General features: G+C 38.9%; 1 protein-coding gene across 2 annotated transcripts in view; it reads right to left on the minus strand.

Annotated features, from left to right (window-relative positions):
- Positions 1-516: 516 nt before the first annotated feature.
- FHIP2A (FHF complex subunit HOOK interacting protein 2A) overlaps positions 517-14,003 on the minus strand; it is a 33,661-nt gene continuing 20,174 nt past the window's right edge. For both annotated transcript variants that reach the window (XM_062496386.1, XM_062496387.1), the window contains exons 11-17: positions 12,665-12,834; positions 11,693-11,836; positions 9,908-9,998; positions 8,055-8,198; positions 5,385-5,525; positions 4,538-4,641; positions 517-4,445 (exon numbers count right to left, since the gene is read on the minus strand). In XM_062496386.1, the coding sequence (XP_062352370.1) occupies positions 4,340-4,445; positions 4,538-4,641; positions 5,385-5,525; positions 8,055-8,198; positions 9,908-9,998; positions 11,693-11,836; positions 12,665-12,834 (900 nt within the window). In that variant the 3' untranslated portion in view covers positions 517-4,339. The remainder of the gene's footprint in view (positions 4,446-4,537; positions 4,642-5,384; positions 5,526-8,054; positions 8,199-9,907; positions 9,999-11,692; positions 11,837-12,664; positions 12,835-14,003) is intronic.

The following is a 14,003-nucleotide window of genomic DNA, read 5'->3' on the forward strand; positions in this document are numbered from 1 at the left end:
CCAGGAAAGAGAAGATGGTAATCTGTGCCCAGAATGGCTCCATCCTGCCCACTTCCCTAGGCTTCCCATTTTCCTGGGCAGAACATGCAGATTCAGTCTGAGCCCTGCACAGCACAGCACAGGAAGCATGTCTATCCCAGAAACAGGGATGCTATAGTGACACTCAAATGAGGACTTCAGGATCCAAGGCATGATGCAAAAATGTTAAAACATATTCTGTCTCAAGGTCACCCATACAAAAATTATAACGGGTTCTGTAATAATAGAAGCAGTCGCTTCACTGAAATTAATTTATTTTGAGAATATCCCTTTTAATCCTCCATGCATTTTTTAGCACAAAAAGTTGAGTTTTATTACAACCTCCTTCATAAAACTTAATATTGTATGTCTGGTAATGTGGCTGTTTCAACAATTCCTCATTGGAAATTCCCACATCTGTGAAACCTTGGCAACACTGTTAGTAAGTGACCTACACAAAGTTTAATAGAAAATTTTTACTGAATATCCTCTGTTTAATGTAAACAAGGCAGGAGGCAAGTCAAGGAGTATATATTTTATATAATTACACTATTTTACAGGGCACAGAAAGCATTGAGGACATGGTTTGAAAACCCTGTATGATATGCAATATCAAATATAGATTTTCCATGTAGCCCCAGGTCTACTCCAGGACCCTTTAATCTTACCAAGTACTTCAGGTTAGTATTTCTTCTAGCAAGACAAAGAGCACTAATAAAATGTCATCTGTGAGATTGCACAGCAGGTTATGGTAGAAATTACCATGCATTTACAAAGCCATTCCATGATTACTTGTGCCCTGTAAAATGAAGTGTGGCAATCTTTACACTAATCATAGTGTAAGCAAGCTCGGGACTCTGGTCCGTTTTTATATATATATATATGTATATATATACACAGGTGATGTACAACCAGACTCAAGCTGTGCATCAAGTCACAGCTTTTATATTGCACAGACAAATATAGAGTAAGAACATTACACAGAATCTGAATACCAGGAATATTACAGTCATAGGAGAAACTAAGGACAAACTTGTTCTACCAGAGATAGCACATGGCTTATTACAAAATTTTCTAAATCAGAGTCTTAATCAAATACATACTATAAATGAAAAAAACTGAAAACAATTCTTCTATTTACACACGTGTGCATCAGGATTAGAATGTGGTTTGGATCTGCTTTTTGAAATAAAAAAAATTATTCTAGTATCCCATCTCAAGTATTTCAATCTAACACCAGTGGCTCCATTCTCTAAGGTGATGAGCACTTGTCTTTGCCACTGACATCTGGAGGATCTGCACAAGCCATGTACTCTTCAGGCCAAGTATTTTCTTGGGTGGCCCTCTCTGGGTAATAAATAACCACATACAAACATACGCACACAGAAACAGAATGGGCTCCTCAATGACATGCATAGATCAAAAAGGTGAAAACATGGACCTGAACTAACTTCTAATAATTAAAAAAAAGTGCATGAAAAATATCACCACAAAAATAATGAGTTCCATCTCTTAAGAAAGATTAAATCACTTTTACAAAAATAAAGGTAACTGTCATCAGGTATGCTAATTAAGGGTTTGTAGGCAGCACTCACAAAAGCAGTTTAGGTTAAAGCAACTTTAAGGATTGCTTCACTTGTGTGAGGATGGATCCATGTCTTACAAACGTATCAACTAAATAACATCTGGTTTGCAAAAAAACATCACCAATGTCACTGGAGAATGAACAGTCATAGCCTGAATTTAAGACTGATCATAGTTTCATCTACTTCTTTTTCTCAAGGACAAGCTTCAGGGGCTGTTTGCAGCTCTGCAGTGTTTTGCATTAGAACACCAGAGGCCGCAGCCTTTCAGTGCAGTGAGTTTGGGTACCAGTGAAAACAAAAACAAAGGAAGTGATGTTAATGCTTTCATTTGAGATCAGGCAACTCTTGAATGGCTTTATCAATTCTTATATTACTTGGAATGCTCTTACAAGTTTTGTTTAACATTTTGCTCACTTTTATAGTAGTATTATACTTGCAGTTTCCATTGAAACTGGGACATTAGAAGTATTCTGGAGCATATGCTTCAAAAAAATAAATACATGATTTGAGGAAAAAATAATTAAGCTCAAGCAAAACCAACAAAAACCCAAATTCAGTAAAGAATCAGCACTTCTGCTGAACTGCTTAACTTTGTTCATGTAAAAGACTGTGATTTAAGGAAAAATACTTGAAATTAAGCTAAACTGTTTTGCTGAATTGCGACTCATAAATAACAAATGCATGTATTAAACATCACTCTGCATAGACAACAACATTTCTAAACCATGTGTCAGGTATTAAGAAAGCTTCTAATGTGGACTGTCTGCAATGCAGCTCACTAAAAATTACTTGCTACATTCAAGGTATGTTTCTAAAGAAGAAAAATGAAGTAAGTGTAATTTTTTCAAACTCTGTCCTACTATGCTATTTGGATCTGAAAACACTGGAGCTAAATGCAGAAAACAAAGCAAAACAAAACAAAACAAAAAACAAAACAAAACAAAAAAAAACCAAAACCCAAAAAAAAAAAAAAAAAACCAAAACAACAACAACAACAAAAACTGTGAAGAAGTAAAACATGCTTTTGTTTGCCAGAGAAATTCAAGAGTTTTTGCAAATGTGTCCCAGTACAGGAAGCCACTGAACATAGGTTTTACCTGCCAAAATGTTTCCCCAGTTCCAGAACTGCTTTCTCCAGCTGAACCTGTACTGGAAGTTTTTACAGCAGGATGCTCTTCACTGGTGACAAGAATAAATTTAGCCCATTAACTGTGACACTGCTCTAATTAACCTGCTAACTTAAAGGCCCCTTAACATCCAGCTTCCATAAATATAAAAAGCAAGACCTCAAAGGCATGGATAGAGAGCAGAATCTGATTCTAGGTACAGTCATGTAAATCCAGAAGAATTCTAGTGACTGAATAAATTAGTCCATGTTTGTATATGAGCAATGACATCTGAAATGGGCATTAGCTGTGCAAACAGGAGGGCAGGAAAGACAAATGAGGAAAGACAATGTAAACAGAAGGAGTTGAGCTCTACCTGGCCTTGTTCAAAGGAAAGAAGTCCTATCCACGAGTGTGGAGAGCAGGACAAGTCACTGGGTGTGACTGCAAGGTCCAGCACAGCCACCTGTCAGTGCACATGGTGCTGGCACTGAGGACCCTCTGGAGGGCAGAAGCAAAGCAGAGCAGTGGCCCCTGCCTGCAGTGCCAGCACCTGCCCTGGCTGATGGCAGTCACATGGAAAAGGAGTCACTGAAAGGCAGTCCTGCAATCCAGCGCTGTGAAAAGCAGGTACAAATTTTGGTCCTAAATAAGGTATCAATGCTTTAACTGAGTTGGCATCACTGTGATAGTTAGATAAGCAATAAAAATGTCTCTCAAAATAACAGAATGTTTATGCTGCCGATTCTCAAGGCACAAAAGACTCTTAAATGGATTCAGACTAACACCAATTAAAAAGAAATTAAAAATGCTGTTTCAGCAACAACTACTGATGACCTATAATTAAGCTATAATGTAAAGGTGACATGAGTCAAACTAGAGTTCCTACGTAAAAAGCTAAAGCAAATCTAGCTACATGGATGACCTGGAGATCAATCACTTGGAATGACACAGACAAACATGCTACAAACATGTACACTTCAGATATATTTGCTATGGATGTGATGCCGAATCAGGATTAATTTCTTTAGTACTGATTTCAGACTGACAGATTTCTTGGTGTCAACCACTGAGGAATCAAGCTTAGAGTTGTACTTAAGATCTACTAAAAGCAAAATGATCCCTCATTATCCTATCCTATTGTATATGGATTGGTGGATTTTTTAACTTCATTTTTAGCAACATACATTGCAACTACAGGTGCGTTTTTCTTTCATCTATCCAACTGAAAAGGAAAAGAAGACATAAAATGTTATAAAATTAATTTGCTTTCTTAAAAGTAATATGGTCACAAAGAGCAAATTGGTGCATGTGAGCCCCAGGACATACAAGAGCCCAAACTCTTTAAACATTGTCATCAGAATAACCAAAGTCTGATGTCTGTGGTTCTTCACGCAACTTTTGCAGCTCTTCACACTGTGGCTAGAAATGCCCCGTATTGGTTTCTCCCCAAATATCTTCGCTCATATTCCAAGTCCATTTGCACTCTCAACATCTGGCGAAAGGAACTCGTCTCCCAAACACGCCGTGCACTTTGCCGGAGGCAGCACCGCGTCCCCGGGCGCTGTCGGTGCGGTGTCCCTGCGGCTGAGCCCAGCCCGGAGCGGGGGTGGCTCGGCCCGGGGCAGCTCAGGGCGTGGCTGAGGTGTGGTACTTCACGAAGGCGATCGCCGCCAGCTCCTTGCAGAACTCTTCCAGCACAATCACGCCCTCTAGTAACGTCATGTGGTCAATGCTGGGACGGGAAGAAAACAGCAGGGAATCAGGACTGGCACACACAAAGCCAGCCACGCGTCTCGGAGAACGTGCAGTGTGTTTTTTACTCACATGGGCCCCTCCGGCTCCAAGCCCAGCAGGCGTTTTCTGACCAGCAGAAGTTTGGGAGTGAAATCTGGGATGCGCTGGATTCTAACCATGAGGTCCCCGACGACCTGTAAAGCCCAGGCCATCAATACACAAAGCTACCACCTCTGCAGTGCCTGGCAGGTTCAATGGCAGCTTCAGTACCCACTTCAGCACCCTCACAGGCTCACAGAACCTGCAGAGAGGCTGCTCTGCCCAAAAAGAGGGTGAGTGAATGCAGAAAGCACAAAAATACAAGAGCCTTACTTGTTGGTGCCACAAATGGCATTACTTATTTTAATTACATCAATGATTAATTTGTCTTTTTAAATGTTGACACAGACAATCAACCAGTGAATTCCTGGGTCTAGGGAAAGCACAAGGGGAGGGAGCGAAGGCTGTATTTTGTTACAGGGAGGGCTGCTGGGACAAAGGGAGCCAAGCCCTCTGTTACTATTGGACAAGCATCATTAACAGGTTCCTGCCCAGCTTAGTAACAGCTGATGTGTGGGTAAGAGAGGGATTCTGACTGAGGACACTGCAGTGTGACAGGCACCCAGGCAGCACTTCTAGGATGCAAGTCTGCAAGGAAGAGACGGAACTGGAGAAGAAGGGGACTTCTGATAAATCCAGGACTTAATTGTCAAGAACAGCCTTCATCAGAAAAAAAAGACTATAAGCAGAGAAACCCTCCTAGGCCCAATCTTGATGCGAAATCAGCTTTCAGTGACAAATATTTACCAACTACCCATCAACTACTATCACTAACGACAAAGTTATTAAATATATTACTGCTGCACAGTCATGTGTAATTATTGCTGTGTTTACTCACCCTGACAATCACAGAGAAGAGAGACTTGCAGCCAGAGGCGAGGTTGACGTAAGGATCCAAAAGGTATTCATGTATATGAGGATGGGGAAACAGGGACAGTTTGGACAACACTGATGTAACTTGTAAATTTACATCATAGGGCTGCAAAAAGAGGGAAACGCAGTGCTTAGTTATTTTCATGCTGGCTTCTTTTCATCCAGCTCATGTTTATGTAATCACTAGAACTTTATACACAGGTTTATGAATAAATAAAGATAAAAAGTTAGATTAGGAGACAGGCCCAACCTCTGCTTTTCGCAACAGCGGTGCTGTGAATATGTCAGTTGGGCATTAGATGTTATTATCTGTATTGCTGCTACAAGCACTTGAAGCGTTTGCACACTTGTTTATTGCAGGGCAAGTCCTCTTCCCATAAAACATTTCTTCAGCTAAAGAAATAGCATGGAATCAGCCTAGAATAAAGCATCTGCTTGCTTCTCCTGGGAAACTGTAAAGTATATGAGCTCAGGAAATTGCCAGAGAAAAATCCATGTTTACAGCTAATACGGTATTTCTCCCCTATTTTATTTTTTTTCTGGGAAAGAATCACTGCAGAAGGCCTGGCCATCTTGTGGCAGCAACCATGGGAGATGGGAACAGTCCTGGACTGGGAAAGCAGCAGGGAATTCTGAGTTTCTTGCCTACTTCCCCAAATCAACCAAATGAATGAGGCAACACTGTCAGATGCTGGAAAATGCTTAACAGTCATAAGGATGAAATAGTACCTAATTTTCCAGGAAAAAGAAAAGCACCTAGTTTAAAGGATTTGACCATTCTAGTAAGAAACTTCTTTCCATAAAAGCAAACATTTTCATAATGGCTTCTTTGTGATTCAAAATTTTTTTTTCATCTTTGATTTTGACACTCCAGTGAAAACAAGCTGACATTTTAATTCAGCCCAGAATTTACAAACTAGTAGAACCTCCTTCCATTTCTTCAACAGCAGAACAGAAGAGAGGGACAGACATTCCTTTGGTACACCTCTGTGTCAATCAACCTTGTTGATCTAAGTGGATTACAGGGCCCTCATTTAATCTCTGACTGCATATTGGCAGGAATACCTCACTGGCATTATCACACCTAGAAGAGGAGGATTTAATGACCTCAAATTCTCATCTTTATGCTCTCAAGTTAGCATCCTACTAAAGAATAAGAGAACAGCTTCTTCCCCTTTTCAGAGTTGGATGAATTCAGACTCAGATTAAGACAGATACATTTAGCCATGTCTAAGATCTCATTAGCTGACTCAACATGACACTTCATACACCTGCCCACACACAAACATCTCCTGCCATCTCAGACACTCCCAAGTATCTGCTGGTCGCTTGACGGTTCTACAGATGGGGGATCCTGCAAGATCTGTGCTGTAACCACAAATTTCTGGGAGTATCCTGGACACCACTAAAATGGTAACAGATACCTGAGCTCAGGCACCTGAGTGGAGTTTTCAGTCCACAGAGTCGAGGAAGCTGAGCTGGTGATTCACTTTGCACTGAAAGACACACCTACTCGCCTTTCAGTCTAAGAGCCCCAGGGACTACTGGGGCTGCTCTGACAAAATTTCCACTGACTCCATGTGTCCACAATAAGTAATATTTAGGTATCTTGTTCTTGAATTTGTTACCACATACTGTTGCATTACAAAGTTGTCTCATAAATCTTTTGAAATGAAAGCACTTATTTCTTCCAGTCAGTGGCAGTTATTTCTGTACTTGGCACTCCAGCAATAGATTCATCCCAATCTCCTAACAAATGAAACTTTCAGCCCATGGACCACAGATGTTACAGGCAAAAGAGATCACTACATTTTGAGTTATTATAGTAGAGTTACTCTGCAGAGAGAGACAAAAATTCCTTCCACAAATCCATTCACTGCCTACCTAGCTGAACTGTAGGAGAAGGTCTTTAGAGCTGTTTGAGTCAGCCAATTCATTAGGAAGCTTTGAAGGTATGAGCATTATCTGGTGCTCACAAGAGGAGAAGGAAACAAGGAAGTAACACGTGCTGCATTGTTCTGACAGATTGCTGTTGTGATTTCAATTAATTGAGAGCATTAAAGAAAGCTGCTTCTTCACACAGAGCTTTTATTTCTGTCCATATGTCAGCAGACTCAGTAAAATGGCCCCATATCAGATAAATCCTAAAAAAATTCCCTGTAGCTAGAAAGATTAAACCCAGCAAATTTTGAAGTTCAGAAAATAAAAAAAAATAAAAAATTCTTAGGGTACAGTCAGTTCTACAGAAATTTGTAGTGCCAGCAGGAGGAAGGAGGTACTGTCTAGTACATGAAGCATTTGAAACCAGTTACTTTACTTGTTTGCATGAGCTATCTTCTGTCAGAAACGAGGTTAGTGAGAGCTACCACCTCTGCAAAGCTTTCTGGTATCACAGATTCGTATCAGAGTGTTCCCATGAACATTCACAGTGCTGACCTAGAGGCTACTCCTGGCTTCCTGCATGTTCCCTGTGCATTTATATGTGCAAATGGCTCTTGTCAGGCTTATGACCAGGAAATGGCACATTCCACAATAATATGACACTATAACAGAGAGTGATGGGAATCCACGGGACCTGATAGAGATCAGCTCTTTAAAAGTGATGAAAGTATCAGAAATTCTTGGTTTTTCTTACCTGATCAAGAATCCTGCCCATTCTTTCAAACAGGACTTTCAAGAAGTGTCCTTCAAAAAATGACGCTTCTAAATTGCACTTTTCCAAAGATCTGGGAGATCCAGGCCACTCCCACCGTAAGCAAATGACACAATAATCCCGGAACTAAAAAAAAGTAGTGAGGAAAACAGACTTACATCTCCTTGCAAACCACTTCATTTCCTTTGATAGTCCATACCCTTAAAACCATAATCTGTACCTAAATGATACATCTAAGCTCAAAAAGATCAATCATTCTAAAGTAAACACAATCAGTAAACCACTATCAGCAGGCTCCTCGTTTTCCTGGGGATATTCCTGCTACTAGGTAATTTGAGAAGCAGTGAGTGAAGAACAGAGCTCCCAAAAAACAGTTGGGGCCAAAACACAAAGCAACACCAACAATACACGAGCTAATCAGGGTTCTTCTGAAGCAGGAATTGCATTCTTAACCATCTTGTTGAGAGTACATTGCCACACTTCCACTGCATTATGTGTAGCTGATCTTGGTATCCAATCCATTCTGCTCCCTAATTCCCAGGACAGGAAAGGCACGTGTACATGCAGAACATACAAACTAAAAGTATTTCAGGGCTTCCTCTTCCCTCTTTTTGTTTCCTAACACCCCAGGAAATTGTTCTCTACCTTATCCTGTATTTGCTGTGTGCTGCCTAATTACTCACTTGCAAGGAATTATACCTTGAAGTTGAAGCAGAGAAAATAAGGAACACAGGAAGAAACAGAATCAAAAGAGTCAGAAAACCAACTCAAAAATTCTGCATCGATTGTAGCTTACCTACCTGTGTAGGCTTCCAGGAATAGCAATAAGGAAGCAGAACACCTATTTGGATGTAATGACAGGAACAGGCAGGGCTACTCTTAGGGGGGAAATATTTTAACAGTAGCCATATCATCGTCAGGAAGTGACAGAAACCAATTCTGCTCTCTAATATTAAACTCCCAGTACACTCTTTTTCCCAAGGCATGAAAGAAAGACGATGACGATAAGTGGTTTCTGGCATCCAAGAACAGAACATAGGGGGAATTTTACATCAACCTTTGTTTCCTTATTCTCTACTTTCTATTCCCTTTCTTTTCAGGAGAGACTACAGATGAAGCAATATAAATACAGAAGTCCAAACTTTTCATCTTTAGCAGCTGATAACATAATTCCAAGGTTATGGAATTTTTGAATTACCTGCTAAATATAGCTCTCAGTTACTCTGTTCCTTTGCATAATTTTTTCTATTCTATAAGATTCATAGGGTTTTAATAAGAAAGCTGCAAACAAACAGTGACTGTCCTTTGACCAAGGAACGTTTTGTTTGTAAAAGCAAAACTTGCATTTATTTCTAAATAGTAAATCATAAAGCTTTCCCTGCCTACCCAACCTCCCAACTTCAAACCTGAATGCCTTAGGCTGTGCATTCCCTGTGATGAGCATTTATTTGCAAAGTCCCAGATTGCATAACTCCTATGCAGCATTTTAATTTCTCTTTAGTACTTTCAAACAGCTTGGCAGGCAATTCTCCAAGAGAATGCAGATAAATGCAAAAGCAAATTAAGAATCTATCTGCGGTTCAGGTTTTCTCTCACTGTATTTGTTATATGAATATTAATGCATTTAATGTCATCCATTATTCCCACTTGTGCAATACAAGGTGAATTCATCATCTAAAGATCTCCAAAGGTAAGTTTTCATTAAAAATGAAAATTGAATTTTCCCATCTTCCATTACCAAAAGATGCATTTAATAGGACTATTTACAGAACCATTTGTATATTCTCACCAGCATTTCAAATTCTCAAGGACTAAGGAAGAGTTCACTGACTTACTTGTCTGTGGGCATCTCTGAGGTAAGTATCATAACCTGTACCCTCCACATGGTATGATGACTTTGCTTCATCAGGTACAAGACAGAGAAAACTGAAGAGAAAAAAAGTACATTAATGACTATATTCCACACAGCACCAGATCAGTATTTTCTCATCATCTGTAGCAGTGTACACACAATTGGCTAGCCAATTAATCCACAGACTCTACCATAACTTTATATGAAGAACAGAGAACACAAAAATCTATTTAAGCCTATCTATTCCAACTGTTTGTAGTAACAAGATATATACTTGAGCACTTTTGTATCTGGCACTAGAGGTAAAGTCATCAGTGGAAGCGTTTTCTGAGAATCAGCAGACAGAGTGGAGATTAAAGGGAATATTCATAAATAGGTCAAGTATTTGCTAAAGATCACACTCCATCTTACTAGAGCTAAAACAAAATATACTTGGGAATAAATGACCCAAAAAAGAATTACAGTTAAAATTATACTTAACCTACTTCATAGGTAGTTTTATTTACCAGTTTGTTGTGGCAAAAAATGAACATCTAAGACACACAGGAGTATTTGCACATAAATATCCCTGTTATAACTATAATTGCCTTTGCTAGGTATGTAGTCAAATACTCTGTCCTTATTACTTCACCAATATCCGACCTAAAATGCATCAGGAAATTGTGAGTAATATTAGTAACTTAAAAAAAAAAAAAAAAATCCCTTTGAAATTTCTGGACAGCAAAATAAAACCCAGTCTTTGGACCCTGATTCCAAATTTCAGCCTTCACCATACCCCAAGAACTGCTGGACACTCCTGTAGAATTTAGCTGCAGAAATATGTACTAGCTGACTTTTCATGTGGAGTTAATCTTATCTCAAAAAGTACAAATTTGCAGAACACTGCGAATCAGAAAACATTTCTTTTCCCTGATGGAGGTTACGTGAGGTGAATTTAGGAGAGTGTTCTCTGTGTCTTTGCTCCAAACCACGTCCACCATAAGCTAGAAATAGCGATACTGGGGGAAAGAGGGCAAGAAGTGATGATGTCACTCTGTCCTGCCTGTCCCTGGGCTGTTTGCTTCCTTGGGCTAACACCTTTGATTATTTCTGGGCAGGCAGATAGGTCAGCACTGACACACCACTGCTGCTCTGCTACCAAGTCCTGACAGAGCAAACAGCCTTCGTCCTAATATTAGCTCCTAAGAGAATTACCATCACTAAGTTGCTTAGAGCAGAGCTTGTCCTCTTTGTGATATCCAATTTGCAGTGAGTCTAACAGGCACTGAAGTATGTCACAGGTGCCACAGGTGCCCCCTGACTTTCAGGGAACAGAAGGTTGTTTTTACCATGGCAATTATTTCTTTTTACATTTGTGATTAAGGAACTTCGAAGTTCCAAGGAAGTCTGAGAGGTTTTTTTTCCCCTGAAAGGTTTATGGAAAGACTCCTCAGACTTGTCCAGGAAGGTCAAGTCCTGTAGCAGCATTTTAAGAACAAATATTTCTGCAAAAAGCAACTTTTATAATCAATGAGGTTTTCATGGTGAATTGTAAGTATTCAACCATTAGCTGCAAAGTTCTTCTATTTTTCTCATTTATGTTGAATTAATGCAAGCTCTAATCTTGCAGAAGTAGCTTTCTGATAAAATGCCACATAATTTCCTTCTGTGGAGTCATTTTCCCAGCTGGCACAAAATAACATCCATTACAGAGTAGACATTTAATTTGCACAGTGTTTGCAGACACCCACACATTCAGACATTTCCTCAAGTCTTTGTTTCAACTCACCTATTTACAATTTTATGAACTTCAGTCTTCCCATCATTTTTTGGATGTTCTGGACTGACAGGTGGAGAAGCACTGAGCCACTCCTGAGCTGACAATGTGTTATCTGGAGACAGATCAGTAAATAATGGATCTTCCTCCAGATCTCTGTGAAATTACATTAGACAAAAACATAATCATCCACAGAATGTTATGGAAGGCAGGAAAATCTCTGGGTCACAAGGCAAGCTGTTTTTCTTCTCTGAACAATAAGGATGTTTTCCAGAACACAACAATATCCACACTGTATTACCTAATTAATATGCAGAAATACCAACCTTTGCAAATACCCAACAACAGATGAGACATTTTTGACTTGTACAAAATTACTGCATCAAGTCACTTACAACTTCTTAGCCACATTTTTCACATGAGACATTTCTACTCCAGGACATATTTAAATTATTCTAGATGACTAAAATGGTTTGTGTGGCCAGTCCTTACCTCTCCTTCACTAAAGACTGAGTTACAAGAGTAACCTACCGTATATATTTTATGTGGTGCCTCAGTATTTTATTTATTTTATGTAGTACCTCAGAAATGTTCTTCCACCAAAAATGACTAGGAACATAAATGTAAGCAAGACACTGTCGTTGTTGCTTGCAAGAATATTCTCACTGATTGAAATAAAATATGCACAGATTTAAGCTTGGTAGATGCATAAATAAATTGAGACTTGAAGACCTCTGAGTGTCTATTGTTCTGCAAAGAGGCTTGTGGTAATTTTAGATTTTCTGTTTCTGTTCTAAGAGTTTTCATAAGTTGCTGATGTAGGAATTTCTCCATCAGTTAACATATACGGATTAATACACAGAGCACTCAAATGCTCTCCAGGCACACTTTTCTTTCAATTACTGGGAAAAAAACACTGTTTTGTTCTAAAATTAAGGATCCAAATTACTTGTTGTGAAAACTTCTCTTAGAAGTGAAACTTACACTGCTCCAGCAATCTGTCCATTCTCTACTACATCTTTATCTTCTTGACAGGGAGGCTTGTATTCCATGTAGTTTCTTTCTTCCAAATTTCTCAGAACCAAATTATAAAGAATGTGCTCATTGGGTTTTTGCAAAAGGTGCTCAAACATTCGTAAAGTCATTATGCTGATCTGCAACAGAAAGAGTAAAACTCAATAAACTGATGCACTGCTGCCCTGTGCTTTTTGTCTTTTATCCGCTTTATCCATCCTGGAACATTGCAATCACTTACTAACATTATAGAAGGAAACAAAAATCATAAGAAAAAATAGGAAATTATGACTCTATATGCGGTATAAACACGGATTAAGAGTTCACGTACATTTGAAAATCAAGATGGGAATGCATTTTCTTTTCTGTAAAAAAAACTGTTCTGAAATCTGTCAAAAAAGCAATACAAAGCACATACAGAGAACACAAAATTTAGCTTTCTGTTCTACAGTCAGATCCAAGCTGGAAGATGGTTATCATGGTGCAAATGAGATCCACAACAGGACCTGAAGTTAGTAATAAACACCCAGAAAAAAACAATATTGTGACTAGGTTTATAGGCTAAGATTTTTTACATGGAGATGTTATGTAGGCTTTTAAATGAACACTGACTTTAAGCAATACAAAGAAAATTTTTCAAGACTGCTTGAGAGTGCTTAGCTTTGCAAAGACAACTAATTTACAGAGATAACTCATTCTGACAGGATGAGCAGGTAGGCATACTGAAAAAATGGATATGAGAAAGCAAGATTTGTATTTCAGGCAAGACTGGTTTTTATTTGAAGGAGTAGAGGGCTGAGGGTGTTTCATGGAAAAAATGAAGCAGCTTCTGAGGAGTGATTTCACTGAAGTAAATTATTTTAACGATGCTTACTGTATGTAAAGAGCTAAAAGTTATCACATCATCTTTTAATTGGCATTGCATATACTCTCCAACAATGCTTAGTTCATAAAAACCCCAAGTTTTTATCTGTATCTTATGTGGTAATAAGACAGAATTGTCATAATATGAAAAATAACAGCAACAAATTAAAATGCAATTACAAAAACTCAGTTCACTCTATCTTACAGATGAGCAAGACAAACTCAATATGCATACTGGGCATGCAAATTCACCAAAAAAACTTTAGGGGAAAAAAAAAAAAAGCTAGGTGGAGAAAACACCTTGACTTTTATTTTTTTAAAGGAATTTGTAGGGCTGGGAGCCAGAATTCTCTTTCTTGGCAGAAAATGTTAGTTGACACAAATATGAAAAGTCCTCACAACGGTGCCTTTACAGACTCTCCACACTCCAGAACTGGCCAGCAGA

The sequence above is a fragment of the Cinclus cinclus genome, chromosome 7 (assembly GCF_963662255.1).
Source record: "Cinclus cinclus chromosome 7, bCinCin1.1, whole genome shotgun sequence".
Classification (NCBI taxonomy): Eukaryota; Metazoa; Chordata; class Aves; order Passeriformes; family Cinclidae; genus Cinclus; species Cinclus cinclus.